The sequence below is a fragment of the Balaenoptera physalus genome, assembly GCF_965194825.1.
Source record: "Balaenoptera physalus genome assembly, chromosome: 16".
In the NCBI taxonomy this organism is placed as follows: Eukaryota; Metazoa; Chordata; class Mammalia; order Artiodactyla; family Balaenopteridae; genus Balaenoptera; species Balaenoptera physalus.
Window position 1 is genome coordinate 64,302,070 of NC_138898.1, and position 22,528 is coordinate 64,324,597.

The following is a 22,528-nucleotide window of genomic DNA, read 5'->3' on the forward strand; positions in this document are numbered from 1 at the left end:
ATGACTAATGATGATTAGCATCTTTTCATGTGCTTATTTACTGTCTAACTTCTTTGGTGAATTGTCTGTTCAAATCTTTTGCCCTTCCCCCCCTTTTATTGGGTAGTTACGTTTTGTTTGTTTGTTTTGAGAGGTCTTTATTTCAGATACAAGTCCTTTATTGTTTATCCGATTTGTTAGTATTTCCTCCCCATCTGTAGCTTGTCTTCTGCTCTTAACAATGTCTTTCACAGAGCAAATCCAGTTTAACATTTTTTTTTCTATTCTGGCTCATGCTTTTGGTGTTAAATCTAAGAACGCTTTGCCTAACCCCAGGTTAGGCATGAAGACTTCCTCAGGTTTTATAGCTTTATATTTTACATTTATATGTCTTCTAGTTTGAGTTAATATTTGTATAAGATGTGAAGTATTAGTTGAAGTTTACTTTTTGGCGTGTACATGTCCAGCTGTTCCCAAACTGTCTGTTGAAAAGACCATCCTTTTTCCTGAATAGCCTTTGTACCTTGGTTAAAAATTATTTGGCCATATTTGTATGAGTTTATTTCTGGACTCTTCTTTCTATTGGTTCTATATCTATCATTTGCCTATACTACATTCCTTGATTGCTGTAGCTTTATAGAAAGTCTTAAAATTGGGTAGTGTGCATCCTTCAAATTTTGCTTCTATTTCACGATGATTTTGGCTACTGTACTTTTTTTTTTGGCCTTTCCATATGAATTTTAGAATCAGCTAGTGTATATGTATAAAATATCCTGCTGGGATTTTTATTGGACTTGCATTCAATCTATAGATCAGTGTGTTGACATCTTAACTATTTTGAGTCTTACAGTCTGTGAACTTGGTATTTACATCGACGTAGTTCTGTTTTGACATCTTGCATCAGTGTTTTACAGTTTTTAGCATACAGATCCTGCACGTTTTGTTGGATTTACACCTGTGTATTTCATCTTTTGGAACTATGATGAATGATTCTTTTTATGATATTGCTTTCTAATTGTTCATTGTTAATATATAGAAATACAGTTAATTTCCATATTTGACCTGGAAAAAGTCACTTATTTGTTCTAGGATTTTTTTTGTAGATTCTTGGAATTTTCTCTGAAGAAATCATGTCATCTGCCAGTGGGGACAGTTTTAGTTTTCCCTTCATTCTGCATGCCCTTTAAAAAGAAACCTCATTTCACTGGTTAGAACCTCCAGTACTGTGCTGAATAGGAGAGCGAGGCAAGAGAGACTTCCTAGCTTGCTCTCAGTCCCATGGGGAAACCATTCGGTCTTTCACCACTAAGGATATGTTAAGCTGTAGGGTTGCTTTTGTTTTCTGTAAGTCTGACCTTACTCTTCATACCTTGTTTTTTCTAGTGTGCTAGTAAAGTGTGTTGATGGCATATTAAATTTTTTTTCTCCTAATTTCATTGTTCAGAAATAAGCCCTGTTAACACTGTGGTATATATATATTTCTACTGCAAACATATACCAATAAATATACGTGAGAGGTTACAGTAAATATACTTTCTTTGTACTCTGCCACATTCACGTAATGGTGTATTGTAAATGTTCATCTATGTTAATTAACATGCATATTCATCACAACTTCAGCAGCTTCATAGTGTCCTATTACTGGTGGATACACCATAATTTATCTCTTCACTCCCCCAGTGTCAGACATTTAATTTGTAACCAGTTTCTTTCTGATAACATTCACAGCATCCTCATGTGTATGTTTTGAGCCTTTTGTTCCTTCTTATTTCCTGGGCATAGTTTCCTCGAAGTGGAGTTGTTGGGTCAAAAGGTATACAGTTCTTGAGGCTGTTGATTCATATTTGGAAAAAGCTCACCTCGGACCAACTGCTTACGTTTGTGAGATGTCTGCTGAGGGGCAGCAGAGGCTGAGTAACCCTAGGACAGTTCCTTCACCTCTGAACAAAGCTTGCTGATCAGGAGAATCCCGTTCACATCTGCACAGCAGTCTGACCAGCCGAGAGATTCTGCAGACCCATGCTTATCCGCCCTCATTTCCCAATGGACTCTTTCAGGGCTTTAGGTTTTCAACTTTATCCAGTTCATTTAATTCCCTAAATTTATATGAACCCAGCGAGAGACTTTGGAGTTATAGGACATGGGTTGGAATCCCAGGTGTGTGTGTATGTTGTTTCACTCTGTGGGCCTCAGCTTTCCTATCTGCAAAATGGGCCCAGTGAAAACCAACCTTGTGAGGCGTTGTTGATGATCCACTGAGACCAAGTATGTGGCAGGGAGGAGGAAGGAGGGCACGGACTTGGAGATGCTTAAGTGCAAATCATGGCTGTGCCTTGTATAGCTGCGTGGATTTTTTGATCAACTGCTGAACCTCTCTGAGCATCAGTTCCTTCATCTGTATAATGAGAGTATAATAACTCTTGCAGAGTTGCCATGCAGGTTGAACGAGAGCACGTTGTGTCTGCAACACCTTGAACATTCAGAGCCCCACTCGGAGGCCGATACTCTCGTGTTGTGGGTAGAAAAGCTTATTTCCTGTTACACATGTAGGGAGCTTTTGAATGAGGCCCCGGTCTTACCCGTAGGAGGTCTTGGCACTGAACTGCTTCTCACTTCTTAACTCTCACAGAGGGATTTCAAGGAGGTATAAACATCTCAAATGCCCACCTCTGCCACAGTCCATGTGGGCAGTGTTTTTCTAACATAGACGTGGTTCTTTTCCACTGAGATTTCTCTCCCGCTCATAGAGGGTTGTGCCCAAGGTGAAAATGCAGCATTTCACAAACTGTGAGGTTTGAGGAGTTAGTAGGTGGTCAGTGTACATAAATATATTAAAGGCTTGAGGAGCCCTGGGGAGGAGGGGGAGGGAGAGGGAACTTTCCTAATGTTGATTAGCGCCACCGTTTCCTAAACACATTTAACTCTACTCTCTCGTCCCTGTCTGAGAGCCGTTTGTCATCCCCGGGAATACAGTGTGGGAAGTACACTGTAAGAAAATATCTTCTCCTTATACCCCTATTTTATCTAAAGCAAAGATTCTCTTCCTCAGATTTGTCGCTGTGCAGTGCCTTCATGTGTACCGCCTTCATGTGTACCGCCTTCACGTGTACCGCCTTCATGTGTACCGCCCATGTTACTCATTCCTTAATATTTGTCTTTCAGTTCACTCACTTTTGAAAGCCTTCACATTTCTTTCCAAAGGATTCTTTATATCACTGCCATTAATGGAAAATCGGTTTTTAAAAAACATACCGGAAGAAATGCTTAAGTGTTAAAATAGAAAAAGTTTTGTGAACCCCTTAAATGATCTTGGGCCTGTACCACGTTTGGGAGATTCTGTTTTAGTTCATTCTCTTGGCGTTTTTTCTCCTTTCATTGAACTGCGAGGAAGTTGGATCCCACTGCCCTTCAGAGTGGAAAGAACTGGATGGTTACTAAAGAGGCGGCGGGGCGGGCGTTTCTGCAGGTTTATCTTCCCTAGTGGGGTTGGACTCCCACGCGGTTGCCTGGGCCACGAAATAAAGACTGGACCCCATCCCCATCCCCCCTCGCCCCATGGCTTTCTCATCTTCAGCCTTGTAAAGCAGTCGTTGAGGGCATCCCCCATCCACATCCTCCTTTGAGGCAGATGTGGAAATTGCAGCTGAAAGGCTAAATCCTTGGGGAGAGCCCAGCCGTTGACAGATGGACCACCGACTGCTCTCAGAGGGTGAGATGTCCGCCAGCTGCACCTGGAGCACCAGTGACCACCCTCGGGGTGAAGGTGGAGGAACTGGTTGAACCCTCAGGACCCCTGAGTGGCCCGTTTCATTAGATGGTCTGAGCACTGACAGTTCCTTTTCAAGAAAGCACCCCTTCCCCCAGCTTTTCTAGATGGTTTTCCAGATGGAGTGTTAGGATTTGATTAAAAGACTCCGTTGGTTGCAGAAAGAGCCAGGTGTCATGGGCGATCACCTGGGCTGTGTACGCCGAGAGCCGGGGAGGGGGACACCGCGTGAAATGGAGAAGAGAGAGTTGCCCGAAGATCCGGCTCACGGGGCTGCAGCCATCTGTGCCGCCTCCCGCAGAGGGCTCATCCCCCCAGGCTCGCTTACTCGCAAGCAGCCAGTGTAGACGGGGTGGAGGTGGGCGGTGCCGCCCCCCAGAGGGGAGCAGGCGGAGGGGGGCCCTGCCCCATAGCAGCCTCATCGCCCCTCTTAGCATTTTCTTTAAGTGTGCAATTGTAAGAGACTAGGCAATGAAAGTGTTCTTTTGTTTTCAAACATTATTTTGTTATGGACAATTAGAGAACATAGCTGAACAAGAGCAACCAAAAAAATTAAAAGTCAGAGCCCTGTGACTTCACTCAGAGATGAGTCTGGTCAGTCCCACCTGTGTGCGTAGCCTCCTGGGCTCTGTGGCTCTCACTTTACCACACATGTGTGTGCTCATGTACACACACACACACACACACACACACACCCTGAAGCCTGGGCTCTGTGGCTCTCACTTTACCACACATGTGTGTGCTCACGTACACACACACACACACACACACACACACACACCCACACCCACACCCACCCCCACCCCCACCCCCACCCCCACCCCCGAAGCTGGACTGCCTGGGCCTGTGGTGGGTGCTGATGCGTTGGGGCCCCGGGCAGGGTTTGGTCCGCTCCGCTCACCTTGCCTCTCGGACTGACGGGCACCGTGATGTGACCTGTGCTGGGCTGAAGACCCCTGCTGGGATGAGCCTCAGCCGCAATCCCGATCTCGTTCACACACTCGGAGGGTTTCTGAGGCCTTTCACAGTTAGGATGCGCTTAACTACTGACCCATCCTGTTGTATCATGAGGTGGCAAATAAAATGGCATTCTTATTTGATCATCAGGAATGGTGCATTCTGTATGGTTCCTCTGTCTACAAATTAAAGTCCTGTTGCTGGTTGCAAATTAGTCGTTCAGAGCCTGGGAATTATTTCCTTGGTCCATTAACATGTTACGTTTTTAAAAAATACCTTTTGGTGGGACAAGAACTCTCTGGTTGGCCACAGCTCCCACCCCATAGACCCTCTTGTCTTATGCCTGGTTTGCCTTACTCATGGTCCTCGTCTGTCTGCCTGCTCTGGTCATCTGAGTCTGTATCCCATCTGCAGACTGGTATGACCATCAGTTAAAATACCAGGTGGATAGAACTACACACACCATGTGACTGTGTTGGAGTCCTGGATTTGCCATTGGACTGTAGTTACGGAAGATGTAACCATTGGGGGAGGCTGGGTCGAGGGTATACAGGACCTCTCAGTAATATCTTTCCAACTTTCTGAATCTGTAATTACTTCAAAATAAAAATTAAAACATAAAAGGCCTCATCTTGCCTGGGGTCAGGAGCTAGCTGCCTCTTTGGGGCGGTCAGTGTACCCTCCAGGTGTTTGCGGTTGAGTCAGGAGCAGTTCTACTGACCTGAAAGTTCATTTCCCACAAAAGGCAAACAAGTTCATTGGCGCAGAGTTGGCCGGGATGAATTTATGGTTCCTAAAGGTGTCCGTCCGTGGTATATTCTCCACGACATCTCATCATTTTGTTGGAAGTTGGATTTGTATTAAAGTTTTTGGTCTTTATCTGTTAGGTCTGATATTTAGATAGTCGTAAGATGCTCTTAAAAGATGACTCCCAACCAGAAGAAAAGCAGCCACTTGAATATCTTAGTGCTGGCTACAGAGTTGAAGATGAACTAGGCCGCTGAGGGTGGGCCTGGATGGTGTGAGCAAACGAGCTGAGACCTGGCAGCCAGACACGGACACGACCCACCTGTCAGTCTGCCTGAATGAACCTGCCTCTTCTGCCTCTTGGACAACGTTCTGCATGAACCGTTGTTAAATTAGGCCGTATAGAGATGCACATCAGTTGCTTTCTCTCCCTTGTTTTAAGGTAATATGTGCCTGGAATTCACATGTGGGGATTAGGAGTAGGCTGGGAAGAATGACAAGATCCGGCTGAGGGGATCCAAGAAAACCAGCTGTACCAGCATGCCCATCGGGGAGTGTTTTCCCTCCCACAAACCTTCTCAAGACTTGTTAGTTGTTTAGCTTCAGACGTTCACTCTTCGTGTCACAGAGAAAGTGCGGCCACGGATAGAAACATCTGTGACAGGCTGTCTAGGAGGAGGGCGATAATTAAGGGACTCCATGTTTTACTTTCTCTCAAGCTTCTGAGATGAATGCACAGATCTCAGGTGACACCTAAGTATACGGTAGTGTCTGCAGTTGGTACTTATGTTCTTTCTGACAAATACAGGGCAGAAAAGCAAAATACAACCAAAGTGCTGTCTCTGTGGGCTGAGGTACAGTCATATGCATCGAAGACAGACAGAACCTGTGATGGGCAGTCTGCAGTTTTTCCACTGAGCAAATGTGTGGCATATTCGTACCAAGGAATGGCATCTCCATCCATAAATAGATGGAGTCAGAAGCTTACCCTGGTGAATTGTTAAATGAGACAAGCCGTAGCAGAAAAATTTATAATAGGGTCTGGCTTCATAAAGTAAACTCTGTTTAAGTGTATCAGGTTTGTAGTGACTATGTGAGCATGGAGGAGGCGTGAAATGTGTGTACCAGGTTTTTAACGTTGGTTACCATGGGGAAGGATGAGTGTGACAGTAAACAAAGGAAAAAAGACTTCAAACAAAAAAATTTAGAGGAGTGTGAAAGGTGTTTCATCTGTGAATAATTATATACAGTGTGTGTGTGTGTGTGTGTGCATGCCTAGAGAGAGAGCTGATAGGACAGATAGAAAAATGATAGTGGGGTTTATTTCAAGGTGTTGAATTTTTAGTGGATTTTTTACATTTCTTCTTAAATGTGTTCTGATTGAGTATTTTGCAATGAGCGTTTTACTTTTTATAATCATAAAAGACACCCAGTCTTAAAGCTCTTTTCTTTGTGAGGAAATATTCCAACATGTGTAAGAGCACACAGGCTCCAGACCTTGTTGGGGGAGGAGCAGGAACAGGAGATGTGGAAGAGGCACCTGTCTCTGGGGTAGCCAGTGAGAAACCAGTTCTGAATCCCAAAAGAGACAGAGAAGAGCTCTTCTGGGCCTCGGAGGCAGAGAGACCTGGGCTTGTGTCTGGGCCGTGTGCCTTACGTATGACCTTGGCACTGGCCATGTGACCTTTTCCATGCCCCAGTTCCTCTCCTGCAAAATGAGGAGAATTCTACAGGGTCACTGTGCCTGACATATCCTTAGGTACTTAACATTATTCAGTGTTACCATCGAATGAAGAATGGGTGAATGAATACACGTGTGCTTGATTCAGTGAGGTCACATATGTAAAGTCTGAGCTATGTGGGTAAACACTCAACAAATGGTAGTTTTCTCTCTGACCCTCATGTCCTGTTCCTCAGCCGGGGTACCTGGGGAGTGAATTTAGTAGAGTGGGGTCTTGTCATTGCCTGAGTTCCACGTTTCATTCTGCAATCTTACATGGGGTGCCGCTGGAGTTGGTCAGCCGCTTCTCCTCATTATACCTCACTTTCCTCATCTGTAAAGTGGGTGTTGTGATAATATATGTCTTGGAAGGATTAAATGAGATACATAGAGACTTCACGTGATACCTGGCAAATAGGAAGTTTCCAATGCATGTAGTAGTTAGTAAAAATACTGAGTGTTCCCCAAGTAAACAGTACCTAGTATGTGCTTCTGTAAATGGAGAGAATACTACAGGGTGCCTGGCACAGAATAGGCACCTAACAGATTGATTCAAATAGCCTGAGGGCAGCACATGTCAGCATCCTGAATCTGTGGGCACCGCAACCAATTAATGCTTATTTCCATCACGAATGAACAGTTCTTGAAGGCATTCTGCAAACGTGCCTTTGCTAACGTAGTCTTTTCCAGCGATGATCTCTAACACAGAGAATATATTAATATTTATAAGATGCACATTGTGTATTTTTCTTTACACAGATTCTTCTCCTTCCTTGGGTCTAATTTGCCAATTTTTAAATACATTTTTCTAACATTCTTGTACCTGCAGAGAAAACGAGGTGCTCAAAGTCCAACTGAAGAAATACGTAGGAGCTGTCCAGATGCTGAAAAGAGAAGGTCAAACAGCTGAAGGTGAGGGGCAGACGGAGCCTGGGTGGGGAGGGGGCTACACCTTTTCATCTTCATCGCCCCTGTGCCTGGCATAGCAGACACTCAGCATGGGATGAGTGCACGTGCAGATGAATTAGAAGAACGGGCCTGGTTAGGGTTCCAGAAAATCAATTAAATGGAAAACCCTGCTCTGTATTCTTGCTAAATGCATAATATTATAAGACTTACTTGCCAGATTATTAGCAATACTTGTATCAATTTGTGTACTTAGGGAGTCTTATGTCTAGAGTCTTGAAACATTTGCAAGGTAGTGAACCTTCAGCACGATTAAGTCACATCAGGCCATGGGTGAAAGCAACAGAACGCCAGACTGGCGGAGAATCAGAGCTATGGAGTTTGGCTGACCAGGCTCCAACCCCAGCTCTGGTTAAATTTCTTAATCTCTGTGTACCTCAGTTTTCTCATCTGTAGAATGGAGTTAGTTGACAGTGCCTACCTCATGAGGCAGTCCATGTAGACATCTTAGCATAATGCCTACATAGAGTGAGTACTGAGTAGATTTTAGCTATTATTATTAATACTCTTAATCAGAAATACAGGTAGATAGAAAAATGATCGTTTGACCAAGATCTCACTAAATAAAGTGGTGCTATATGCTTCCTCCCTGTGCAGTTTGCCTGCACTTTAACTGTCATGACTCTACTAAAATGTTTCTCAGTTCAGCCTGAAGAAGAGATAGTTAATTAACTTTGGCTCAAGGGTCTTGCAACCTTCGACCAACTGACCATTACAAGATTTTCTTAAAAATGAGCTCTCAGAGCGTGGACATTTTAACAGGGGGGTGGATGCGCCACGCTCACAGGTCTTGGGAGTCAAGCAGACCTGGATTTGACTTCAGGTGCGCCCTCCATGACTTGACCTCCTGGAGTGACTTTGCCATCTGGAAGAGGAACCGCCACACCAATGTAAGAGGAAATCACACCAATGTCACGAGGGCTGTTGTGGGGATTTTTCCGAAACAATGACTGCAGAGCTTCTAATATGGCACCCGGTGTATAGTTGGTGCTCAGTCAATGGTAGTTATTTTTCTGTGTCAGAGAGAGAGAGATAAGATTGGAGTCTGGATTTGCCTTGCGTAGCAATATCATAAGGACTTGAATTTTCTTTGGAGCTTTTGTACTTGGTCAGGTTCAACATGTTGATTTTTTTTTTTTGGATAACATACCTCGCCTCATTCCTGCTTGGTCTGTCAGTTACCCGTCTGGGGGTTGCCACTGCAGAGCTAATCGTGTCTTGCTATGAGGGCTCATCACCCTTTTCACACAGATTCTGCTCGTGTGTCCCGGAACCCATCTCATTACGTGGAGTTATGTCTGCCCTGGCCTTCTGCCTTTTCACTTCTTCTCATCTTTGTTCTCCCAGCACCTGGCTTTTACCGTCATTCATTCCATTCACTATGTTTCGAATGAATAGTATATGTTTAGCCCTTTACCCTTTCCAAGCAAGTTCAAGTATATTCACATTTGATTCGGTAACGCTGTGATGAGTAGGTGTTTTCCCTCTATTTAAAAAAATTCATTATTGGAGGCTCAGGAGAGCTTAAGGGGGCTTGTCCATGGATCTGGGGTGGAAATGAACTTGGGTCATTTTCCTCCAAATCCCTCTTCTTTGCCTTATGAAGTTCTTAAACTAGTGTGCAGAGGCCTTTCCTGGGGCACCTATTAAATATGCTTCTTCTCAGGAGATCTGGGTTGAGGCTGTAGATTTGCACGTCTAGATACGTGACTCTCTTGCAGCTGATCCGTGGACCTCGCCATCATCTTTTGAGAAATCTACTCTCTACCCACACAGAGCTTTGATTTGATGCAGTAAGAAAATTAAACCAGGGGGTATGGGGAAGCACCACTGGGCTTGCATTTGGTTTAAAAACCACAATACTATAAAGTACATTTCTGAGTAGGAGCATTTTTGGAGTGAGTCCCCCCCAAAACTGATACACAGAACCTACAGCGTACAGAATGGTTTCTCACGGCAGCCAGAGTCCCTTTTCCTAAGACCCAGCCTGAATGCTCTGAGCCAAAGCTAGGTATGAGATAGCCCTTAAAGGGAACAGAGCAGAGATAATGAAGCACATTTTGCTATTTCTTTGCTGTCTCTTACCCCTCCGTTTCTCACTGGGTCGTTTAAGACCATCTACCTTATCTGTGAGTCATCCTTAGTGGGAGGTCTTTATGAAAGCCCTCAGATGCAGGCACATACTGACCGATGCCCTGCGTTTGCTTGTTTGTTTAAGTCCTGCAGTTTATTCCTTCTTCCACTTAAGTAATACTCGTGAGCACCGGCTGTATGCCAGACACTAGGAAGCAGCCTCATTAAAAGGCATGCTTTCAAAAATTGCACTCTGGCCTTTCCAGAGCTTTTACCTAATTTTTAAGTGTGTCATCTACTACTCAAAGGAATTGGGACTCATTCCTCAACCCCAGCCAGATGCTGACTCAGTTTGTTGAAAACTATTGAGTATGTGCCCTGGCCAGGTTGAGGTGCCTTGGGGTGCCCTGCTGTCAGGCTTTGGTAGCTCGGGGTGTCCTGGCCAGGCTAGGAGGGGCTTGGGGTTTCTGGGGAGTTGGAGGAGCAGGGGCAGGGAGAGGTTGGAGAGGGAGAGTCCTTCCTTCCTGATCCATGATTTCCTTGGCTCCTGATGTTAGGTGGACATAGAGATGTGTACTAGCTTCCCAAATTCTAGGTGGGAATTCAGAATGCATTTTCCACAAAGGAAACCTTTCAGTTTGAGGATATAAAGATTTTTCTGTCTTTTGGACGACAAATGGTTTATGAAACTGAGCTCATCAGTAGGGAAAAGAGTGAAAAGTCATTTAAGCCCCAAATGCCTTCAGGGTTGAATAGATGGCTGAGGGCTATATTGGGATCATTATATACATAGTTGTTGTGGGAAGTGCCTTCAGGATTAAGAAAAAAAAATCAACTTAAAATGGACCTTTAGAATAGATTTGTTGACAAACTTTAAGAGGTTAGTAGGTAACTTTGTTTCAGTTCTGAGGTTATAATTAATCATGGCTATTCTTTCCCCCCAAATTCTCTATGAAACACCCATGTAGGAATCAGACAAAAAGTGATCAAAATAACATTTTTATTACTGTCAGTTGATTGGAAACTCCAGCTTGACCTGAAGCCAGAATCACACTCCCCAGTACATTGCCTCCCAGGTGTAGACCCAGGGACCCCCACTGTGAGGCATTGTTGGACCTGCAGAATTACACTCACCCAGTGGGGACCAAGAGGGAAGACAGTCCCTGGAGGTGTTTCCCTTTTTAATACATCATCTCCATTTGATTGAGGATCTCACCAGTGAGGTAGGAGGTGGGGAGTGAGGCCCAGAGCGTATTATGACGGATGTCACCCCATGGAAACATGGCCCAAGGTGGGGGCCCTTCGCTGAGAGCTGTGATGACCGCAGCTGCTGGTGCCTCCTGAGGGAGAGGCCAGGGCAGTGGGGCTGGGGCAGGAGTGTGGGTCAGTGAGTGGACACCTCCTCCATCACACCTGTCCATCTGGAGAAAGGCTGTGCCAATGGAAGGAAGGCTTATTTCACCTGTAGCTGCGACTGTTCTCCAAGGGGGTCACTTCATCCTAGTCCCTGTACGTGTCCCCATGAGAAAGGTAGTCACGGCCAAAACGTTTGGGAAACACTGTGCATTCTGCATTCTTCTTGCACGTCATGATGGATGTTAGTGAATGAATGACTTCTGTGCCAAAGACACTGAGCACTGCGCGGGGCTGCTGACTTAGAGGCCATGTAACTTTCTGTGCCTCAATTTCTTCCTCTGTAAAACAGGAATTGTAATAGTACCTTCCTCACGGGGTTCTGGGGGAAGATGAGATAGATTAGTACATGGAAAGCATTTAGAATAATGTCTGATATGTAGTAGCCACTCAATAAATGTTATAATTATTATTATTACTACTTTTACTATCTCACTTTACCTCTTATGGCCCCTTGGAACAATTGTAAAATTAGGATTTATTAAAATAGTATATACTTCATAGGTGGTTGTTGTGAGGATTAGCTGTTAAGAGATGTAATTCAGATAACATGGTGGGATCTAGAAAATGCTATGGTGGATAGAATGTTGGTCCTCCAAAAATGTCCATGTCCTGATCCCCAGAATCTGTGAATATACCCCCTTACATGGCAAAAGGGACTTTTCGGATGTGATTAATTTAAGGATCTTGACATGGAGAGATTATCCTGGTTTATCCACATGGCCCCCGTGTAATCACAAGGGCCCTTATTAGAGAAGGGCAGGAGGGTTGGAGACGGAGAAGGAGTGACAACAGGAGCAGAGGTAGGAGAGATGCACTTTGAAGATAAAGGACGGGCCACAAGCCAGGGAATGCGGGCATCCTCCAGGAACTGGAAAAGACAAGGAAACAGGTTCTCCCCTAGAGCCTCTAGAAGGAATGCAGTCCTGCTGACACCTTGAGTCTAGCTTATAGGACCCATTTGAGCCTTCTGACCCCCTGAACTTCAAGATAGTAAATTTGTGTTATTTTAAGCCACTAAGTTTGTGGTAACTTGGTACAGCAGCCATAGGGAGCTCATATAAATATTCAATTAAGTTGAGGTATTGCCTTAATCATTGATGGACATGGGGATCATCTAATCATCTTATGGAGCTTGTGGTGGGAGGTTGATGTCTTAAAGGTTGGTTTTCTTGGTCAAAGGTCACCTGGTGGACAAACTTGGGACCTCAAGGGAGAGCTGTGGTCTTTGATTTGCAGCCACATCTGGGACAGGAAAGCCCACCACCCCTCTGCCACACCCCTTCGTTCAAGGTGTGTTTGGCCAAGACAGGGAAGTCCTTGTCCCAGGTCACACTCACCCCACCCGGGGGTCACTCGTGTCAGCCCTGGTGGATGATTCCTGTCACCAGCCAGCTCTGGACATTGGAGACGAAGCCTCCAGAGCTGTAGGGTTGTGGCCTTACTGTCCGGTGGACCCTTGGTGTTACTCTTTGGGTGTGGTCATTGTTGCGTGCGCAGCTGGGGAGTCTGGGCTCTCTGAGTGTCCCGCGACGGGGGTGGGACTATTCTCATGAATGCTTTGCTGCATGTTGGGCTTCTCCCAGGCTCTCCCAAGGAGCATTTGCCTGTGAGTTGGAGCTTGCTCTCTGTATTAAGGAAAAGGTTCTCCTACCAGGGGCAGCCGAACGTGGGATTCCGGAAGTGCATGAGTCTGCCCTCGTCACACGGCTCGGGTTGCCTCTCCCGTCTGCCTGTGCACGGTGGACATCTGCGGCCTCGCGGTGTCAGGTCCCACGTGCTCCGGTTTTCATCAGACCAGCGTCCTCGCTCAGGGTCAGCCCAGTGAGGTAGATGAGGCTCTACCCTCCGTTCTGCACTTGACCTCAGCTGACTGGCTCCAGCTGGGTCTCAGGACTCTACTAGGCTGTCAAGAGTTCTTCCTTTCCTGTTGGGCCTGGAAGGCTGGGGCCACTGTGGTTACCGTGTCTCCAGGTGGAGCCTGGGCGTGAGGCCGTCACACGGAGAGAGCAGCTGGGCCGAGAGGCAGATAGGAATCAGGGGCCGATCGTGTCCTTCGAGCCCCTGAATCCGGCAGTGCCTGACGTGACTGTTCAGCCCTGAACGTACTGTTAACAAGAGCAGTAATTCACCAACCTCCCCTGCCCCTGTTTTCGAGCTTGAGTTGGGTTTCCATAGCTCGTACGCTCCACGGCAAAAAATTAGCTCTTAACTGGGTGCAGAGTCCATTCTGTCTTCATGAAGCACTGTTACTTCTCTGGAGTCTTTCCCAGTCCACAGTGTCTGTCTCCGTGGTGTGAGGCCCTTCCTCCCGGCCGCCCTCCATCTCACTAGGTCCACTCCACTGGCATCACCTGTCCTGGCCACCGCAGTCCTGTTCCATGGTGATGGATTTTAACACTGCAGGTGCTTGCCGGCATTGCCATTTAATTCATCTGCCGTAGGCTCAGGGGCAGAGGGAGAAGAAATGGCCTGTTGCTGGTGGCAATCAGAGTAATCGGCAGCGAGGGTAGGAGATCCAGTGGGAGGAACTTGACAGATGAGGGAGGCTTGGGAACAATTTTAAAAGTTTACTCTAAGAAAAAAAAGAAAGAAAGAAAACAAAAAAAGGAAGTCATCAACCTCTCTCCCGTGTCATGTCTCTGCCTGCGTGTGGCGTGCCCACTGATGCCTGCTCCACTGCTGCATGTGCTTCACGCCCTCCCCGGGGTCTCAGTTTCCCTGGGCTCCCAGAAAGTGGGGTGGGACAGTTGAGAAGCCTAATTCTGTGAAGATGGACGGTCATGGGCGAGAGGATTCCTGGAGCTGGCATGTTTCAAGGGTGCGTGCGGTGCTGTGTACCCTTTTATCCTTCAGCCTCAGTCACTGCAGCTTGGGTGGCCGCATGTTCTTGCCCCCTGTGTGCACAGAGGTGGAGATGTCTTTGTTTGAGGCAGGCTGCTTTGGTTGCAAGGAAAGCAAGGTCATGAGTCTTGTGTGTATGTGTCTGTGTCTGGTTCTAGTGGGATAAGCGTGGGACCTCGTGGAAACACTAAGATCTCATCACTCTGCTGTTTAAAACTCAGTCCAGACTTTCTGACCATGGCTTGCGGTACTTGGTGTGATCTGGCTCTTCCCTACTTTCCAGCCCCACCCCCCCTCACCCTCTTGTTCCCTCTCTCGGCCCCGGCCACACTGGCCTTGACTGAGTAATACATCAGGGCCTTTGCACTTGCTGTCCTTCTGCTGGAAAGCTGCTCCCTCAATCTCTGAATGGCTGATTCTGCCTTGTCAGGCAGTTTCTGTTCAGATGTCACCTCCTCTGACCTCCCTGCCTCTCCTTCCTTCTTTGTTCCATTACTTCCTTTATCTTCATCACAGCGCCTTTACCAGTACCTCACAGTACCTGGTGGTTTACTGCCTTCCTTGTTCGCTGTCTGGTTCCACCCTGCAGTGTACAGTCCACAGGAGCAGGGGCCTTGCCTGTTGTTCTTCCCTGCTGTGTTCACGGTGCCTGGCACAGTGCTTGACCCAAGGGATGTGCGCCATAAAGATTTATAACACGAATGAACAGAAATCCAAGAGGAGCTATTGTAGGACCTGACCTCCTGGCATTTAGGTGATTGAAAACCCACGGCAGCCAGGGAGAGCTCAGCAGTGGGTGAGGTCACGGGTCTTCATTCTAGGGCTACAGATAACGTGCTGTACCCTGTGTAACCACTTCCTTCAGTTGTGCCTCTAACCAGATTCTTCTGATCATATATAGTTTTGGCTCCTTGTGACTACAGTTAGCACATGACTTTGACTCTTCCAGGGTTTCATCATTCAGAGCTCTTTTGATTCCAAGAGTCATAAAGTCCAATTCAATCTGTTTTAAATGAAAACAATGGAAGTCCAGGAGTGCCTGTCTTCAGGAATGGCTTGATCCAGGGGCTCAAACAGTATCATTAGGAGGTTTTTTTGTTTTTGATTTTTTTCATTTCTCAACTCTGTCTCCCTTCCCCCTCGCCCCCAAATATTGGCAGTGTGGTGCTGCTGGTGAATGTTTAACAGCTAGCTCTCTAAGGGAAGAAGGCTCTGATTTAAAGTGCTTGCTGATGTCCATGGTGGTGGTGCTCCATTGTGGCTGATTGCAAGCTGTCAACAAGATGTCACTGAATGCAGAGTTGGGAAGAGGTACATGCACCGGGCTCCTGTGAGCTGGTGTGCCCCAGCTTTACACCCGCCCCCCTTCATGTGTTGGGTCCATTTTCAGGCAGGTGTTCCTATGCTGGCAGAAAGCTGCCAGCAGCTCTTGGTTTAATCTTCCCAGCAGCCCAACTGAAGAGAGAGCTCTTCCCCACTAGTTTCCTTATAAACCACTCTCCCATCTTCCCCCACGAGGAGCAGTGCTCCTCAATCTTGGCTCCATATTCAGTCACCTGGGGAGTTTAAAAAAATCCCAGCGCTTGGCCACTTGGAACCACTGCCTTCAGATTGATGAAGTGATGTGTGCTAATGTGCTTCAGATGTGTCAGTACTCCTTGATTCTTGGCCTGTGGTAGATATCTTGAATCTCACTGACACAGGAAATTAATCCTTACAGTCATCCACCTCTCAAGTGGCTGAGCCAAAATTCCTGCCCAGATGTATGCCAAGTCCATGCTTCCCCCAGCGCCCTAAGTTGATTCTCCCGGAAATGTTCTAGGTGATAAGATACGCTGCATCACTCTGGGCCTCAGAGGTGGTGTGTGACAGGTGGCCGAGAGGTGCTTGTCTGTAGGGGCAGCCTCTGCCTAGGATGCCTGGCTTGATTGGTTAGACTCTACCCCTTAACTTTATCCTGAGAAAAACCCACTCTATGCCCCTGTCTTCAGTGGGTGACCAAAACCCGGTCATGGACCACATGGGGAGCCGGGTCAGAGCATGAGGTGCTTGGAACTGGACATCAGCTGGGGACAAACAGAAGCGCTGGCTCACCGCCTCTCAGTAGCAGTGGTGTGTGTGGACCAGGCGTCCTGTACACATTTTCTTCTTCCTCAGTGAAGGCTCCTCCTTCCACGGTAAAGAGAAGCCTTTGCCTTTGCCTTGAGAAGGAGCACGGAGAAGGCGGTAGCAGGGCTTGGAGGCAAAAGGCAGGCACACATTTTCCCGTTGGGGAGAATCTGGGTTGAACCTCAGCCCTATCATCTACCAGCTCCGAAGTCTTGGAATGAGTTTTAATCTTAGAGTTTCAGTGTTTTTATTTGAACAGAGAGATAATAGTGTTGACTTCCTAGCATTATTTGAAGTATAAAAGAGATGACAGATGTGAAGTACCAGGCAATTGTTGACATTATGTTGGATTGGAGATGCATTTTGAAGGGCGTCCAGGCTGTGGAAGGTCAGGGGCCGTTAGCAGAACACCTGTACATTAATTTCTGAAAGTGGGTGAATAATTACGGTGATAATTGTAGAGTAAACCTCTTTGAAAGCTTTGTAGTCCATTAGGCCGGTAGAACAATATTTGTGTGATTAGCCAGTTTCCTGACCTTTAAATAAAAATCCGAACAGGTAGCCCCAGTACCTGGCCCTTGCTAAGCACTCGGTACTGCCAGCACCAGGAAGGTGCTCCAGGGACAGTGGCCAAAGCTTTGATATTTTAAAATCAGGACTTGCTGGAGAAGTCCAGGGAGTAATGTACCCATCACCCAATGTACTCACCACCCAGGTATAACAGATAGATTTCCATATTGATTGCAGATTAATGAAAAGACTTAAAAGTTGCAAGTGCAGTTGAGGGTGTCCTTACTGACTGCATGCACAGATGTTTCCAGATTAATTCTGATGGCCCAGCTTGGGTGGCAGGCCTCACTTAAATGAATTCTGGGGACTTGGGTGGCATGGGCGGGGGGGAGTTAGAACTCTGATAGGCCTAGCCATGGTCACATGCCCTTTCCTGGAAGGGAGGGCGTAAGGTGGGAGCAGCCCCATCCAAACATTCTGAATTGAGAATGCAGAGGGGCAGGCCCCCAGAAATAAGAGATGAATTCTGACAAGAGAGGATTTTGGGAGCAAAAACAGATGATCTTGCATCTGGAGTGATGTGGGAAATGGGGGTAACGCCAGAATTTTTATGTAGGAAGGGTTTGGTGGTTTTGTTGGAAAGGAGGTTTGGAGGCATTGTTTTGCTCTGTTTTTATTGAATTTTTATGTTTCCTTGGGATAGTGTATCAGGTAGAACTAGATTTGGCTGCATAAGAAAAAGAAACCTAGACAACACTGACTTCCATGAAGTTTTTCTCTTATCCCACACAAGTCTAGAAGTAAGTAGTCTAGTCCAAGGCTAGTGTGATGATTCCATAGCGGTTGGGAACTCAGGCTGCTGTTTTCTTTTTGCTCTGCCATCCTCAGTACATGGCTTTTTATCTTCATGATTGCCTCATGGTATCTATCAGTGTATTGCAGCTAGTGCTCCAGCCATCACATCTGTATCTCAGGCAGATAGATGCAGAAGTGGGAAGGGAAGAGAGTGCATTTCACAGCTGAATTCTATAAGGATTTAAAACTTTAAGGATCATAAGCTTTCTTTAAGCAGCTTTCGCCCCAAATGACTTCTGCTTAATGCTGTTGGGCCTCCCCTAATTGTGGGGAAAGCTGGGAAACATGGTTGCTTAACTGGCACATAGGGAAGGAGGGACAGTGGATATCGGGTAGGCAGCCCGCGGTCCTTGCCCCAGGTGGCGTTGAGGAAGGTGAGGCTGATGACAGTTCTGCCGGGCTGGGTGGAGGAGGATGTTTCTGAAGTCCCCCCACGCCACCCCTTAGTGCCAGCACTACTGGGAAAAGCTTCCTCAACAATACAGGGTCATAGCTGCAAGAGGATCCATTCCCTGCTTCTAGAAGTGGCCCATGTCTCTCTGGAGACCTCCATACGAGATAATGTTTTATTTGCTCCACCTGATTTTATCCCCTGCAGGATGCTTTCCTCTCGTAAATCATTGCAAAAACAATTGCCTGAAAACACCAAGTATGGATTCATGACTTTTGTTCATTTCCTTTTTATTGTTCAGTAGGAAACACTGGCCCGGAAACAGAACAGGAGTACTTGGAGTGCTTCAGCTCCCTCCTGAGAGGACTAGGCCAGACATAACACGGATCGTTGTCATTGTGACTTTTTAGGGCTGTCTCGGCGTTGTGGTTCTCGTCCTGCAGTTTTTCAATCAGTGTCTCCTTTGGTGTTCAGCTCCTCCCCTTCCTGGAAGCTGACAGGTGGCTTGTTTTGTTAAATGCCACTTTGGTTCTGAAAACTGCTCTGTTTTAAGTTTCTAATTACAGTTTTCATCAGGCAACTGGTCATTTTGCTTTGCTTGAGTGGGTAATGATGCTTCTACCTCGGCGGAGAGTGACTTGTCTAAATGTTTTCTTTTTTCTTGGACTGAATAGAAAAATAGACATCCTAGAAAGAGATAAAGCCCACCTCTTGGTCTGGGGTTATTTCACTGGTTTATGGCCTCAATTTCATTCTTTGCGTTTCAGGAGAAATACACTCCTTCCTCACCCCTCTCTGCGGAATGCCTTCTCACCCTGGTACCTTCTGTTCATTCAATATAGAATATTCCTTCTTCCTTCCCAGTATACCTCCTAGTCACAGATATCATTGCTCCAGGAAGCCTAAATGATGTCCTCACCATCATTTCCCCTAGTTGGTCACTCCCAGATCTGTAGTACTGCTGCCTAATTTGTGCTTTAAAATTTTAATTTCTTCCTTTCTTTAGTGACATATTCCATAAACATTTACCAGGATATAAGCTCTGTGACAGTGGGGACTGACTTGGTTTTGATACTGTTGTGCACTCAGCTTCTGAAACAGATTCCGTACCCCTGGTAAGTGATCAGTAGATGTTTGATGAGTGATGGACTGACTGACTTACTGAGTTTAAATGCTAATAATAACTCGTGTGGGTTAAGCACCATATGCCATGTCCTGTGCTAACTGCTCAAGAGGCCACCTTCCTGTGAGGTGGGCACTCTATATCATCCTCACTTTACAGGTGGGGAAACTGAGGTCAAGAAAGGTCAGAGAGAGAGTATAGGGGAGTCAAACTGTCTACATTAAAGTCCTTCCCACGTACTGTGTTAGATTGTTGTTATTACCACCGTCATGGTCAAGTGCTCTGACCAAGGCACACAGCTGGTGGGTGGGGGGCCGGATCATTGAGGCCCCGAAATAGAAGTGAATGACACACAGTGTCTGCCCCTCTGGAGGTCACAGATGGGCGTGAGTGGGTGGGTCCAGTAACCTGGGCTCCAGGAGGGGGGGTGCCTGGTCTTTCCAGTCCCAGTTTTCTCCCAGGCAGCCAAGCCGGTGGGCAGAGCAGGCGAGGATGTGGATGCTGAGCCACGTGATGTGCTGCTTGGATGCCCTTGACCCGAGTTCCTGGGAGGCATTCTGGGTCCGTGCTGTGCTCCCCATTACCTTTCCATTTCTGACTTAGAGTCTGTTTCTGAGGCCCAGTCCCTCCAAAACAAAACAAAACAAAACAAAACAAAAAAACCAAAAAAAAAAACCCTCCTCTACCAGGTGGAGCCAATTAGGCCAAGCTCGGCTCTACCTTTAATTACTTTTGCCCTCATTTGCATCTGGTTTGTCTCATTATAATGCCATTAGCAGGGTGGCAACCAGGAATGGTGCGCACACAGTTTTGAGGCCTTGCTTCTGTGGTCTTGGCTTCCTTCTGAGTAAAATGAAGGATATGGAATAGACACAAGCACACATATACCCCTGGGCCAGAAGCAGCCTGCTGAACTCACCAGGCTTGCCTGAAAATTGTCTTTAGCAACTTGATTGTGGAATAACAATTTGTGTTTTCTTTCCTTGTTAAAAAATGAAGCCATATTCATTATAGAGAACTTAAAAAGAGAGACAAGCAAAAAAGGAGAAAATAAAAATCACACATCCTCAAGCGTTGTTAATATTTTGGAGTATATCCTTCCAGATGGGTATAGCGCTATGCACTGTGAACGCTCTTGGGATAAACACATCTTGCCTGAAAAGTCTGGGCATCCCTTACCCCCCTAATTGACACAGGGACTTCATGGGCTAAGAAGAAAACTGATGGCATTAAAAAAAAAACACACCAATAACAAATAATTGGTAGGGATTTTAACAGCAAAATCAGGCAGTGATATAAAATGACTGTAAATTATGCCAAGATCCTGTCAGTAACCAGTCACATGTGTGCCAAGATGACAGGAAGTGGGGTTTGATGGGCATGCAAGCTGGTTACTGCTGTCTTGCCTCCTTCCTTACCTCTTTTCCAGAGGAAAGCAGGACAGCATTCATGAAGGCTGCCCATCCTGCGTTAGAGCATGAAGGTGTCGTCCATGGGTTTGTCCCAGAAGGTTCTAGCTCTGCCCCTTGCCAGCAGTGTTACCTTGGGCAGATAGCCTGGCCTTTTTTGTGTGTTTTATCTTTTTCCTTTCTGTATGTTTATTTTTTGGATAGTTTCTGTTGCTAAGCCTTGAAGTACACTAATCTTTCTTCTGCATTTGGCTCATGACACTTCACGGTGGCCGTACCTGGTTGCAAGGGATGCTGGGAAACATAGTCTCTTCGTTTTGTGCCCAGATGTCCAAGTGCCCAGCAAAAACTGGTGTTTTTCTTACGACAGAAGAAACACTGGCTATTAGGGGATACTTGCCATTTTTGCCACACATGTGAATTAATTGCTACTCTGCCTTTGATGAGCAGGTGGGCGCAAAGTGCTAGCTTTCTGGGCAATGGCAGTAATGGGGTCAGTTTCAGTGGCGAAATGGCGAGAGGTAAAATGTGAAAGATGGTCTCCGCTCAGCACTTGGAAACTCTCCCCCTGTTTGGGTGAAACAGGGGTCATCCTCCTCTTCATGTTTCAGAAGTAAGGTAGCCAGTTGCTTTGTGTCGCATGCCTATTTCCCCTGTGAATCGAGGGTGCCCTCATGGCATGAAGGATTAGATTTACCATGATCGTACTGATCAGCTAGGTCAGCGCCAAGAGAATTTGATGAAACTAGAATTGAGACCCAGGTCCAAATCTTGGCTTAATGCTCTTCATGTTATTTCCAGATGGCATAAACTCACCTGCGCCATCTGTGAGGCACGGGTAGTAACTACCTGGCTCAGTTAACAGTGGATCCCAGGTTCAGGAGATCGAGTTTTAAACTGCTCTTTCTACATCGTTTAGTCTCCCATAGGGAGAGGAAAATCAACTTTACAGTATTTTCTTGGTTTCCCATGACTTATCATACTTTCTACCTTCCTTGGATAATTTCTATCTGGAGAGTACGACAGTTGGCATTCAATTAAATATGAATTATAGAAGGTCTCTTCTGTTACTTGCAACGATAAAAAATATTGGTGTAATATATTAGAATTGATGTCAGCGAAAGCAATCACTTCATAGCTTGTTTTTCATACATTGATTTTTTATAATTGAGTATTTTATTGGAATTTAAAAAATGAGTTATACGTATTTTTTTTAATAACAATCCCAATAATACAGAGACGTATAAAGGAGTTAATCTCCCTTAATGCTCCCCACGTTAGAAAACCAGGATAAATTGATGTTTGTGAACTTAGGCAAATCTATACTCTGCAAACGTAAGTATACCTGTTCTACCTATTCCATTTTTTTCCCCTCAAAAATGGGATTACAGTCTCTATCAGGGGTTGGCAAACCATGGCCCATGGGCATGCCATTGGTTTTTGTAAATAAAGTTTTATTGGAACACAGCCACATCCATTTGTTATGTATTGTCTGTGTGCTTTATCTATACGATGGAGGAGTTGTGTGGTTCCAACAGAGACACATGGCCTGAAAAACTGAAAACCACCTAGCCCTTTAAAGAAAGTTTGCTGACCCCCGATCTGACCTACTTTGGCTTTCTCAGGTAACAGCATATCACTGAACAGTCATGAATCTTCCTCCAGA

General features: G+C 46.0%; 1 protein-coding gene across 16 annotated transcripts in view; it reads left to right on the plus strand.

The window, feature by feature from the left end:
- The window catches only part of SNX29 (sorting nexin 29), a 566,403-nt gene that overhangs the window by 196,496 nt on the left and 347,379 nt on the right, over positions 1–22,528 (plus strand). For all 16 annotated transcript variants that reach the window (XR_014254726.1, XR_014254727.1, XR_014254728.1 and 13 more), the window contains one exon: positions 7,999–8,081. Coding sequence is in view for 9 of the 16 variants with exons in the window: in XM_082429659.1 (XP_082285785.1) it covers positions 7,999–8,081 (83 nt within the window). In the remaining 7 variants the exon portion in view is untranslated. The remainder of the gene's footprint in view (positions 1–7,998; positions 8,082–22,528) is intronic.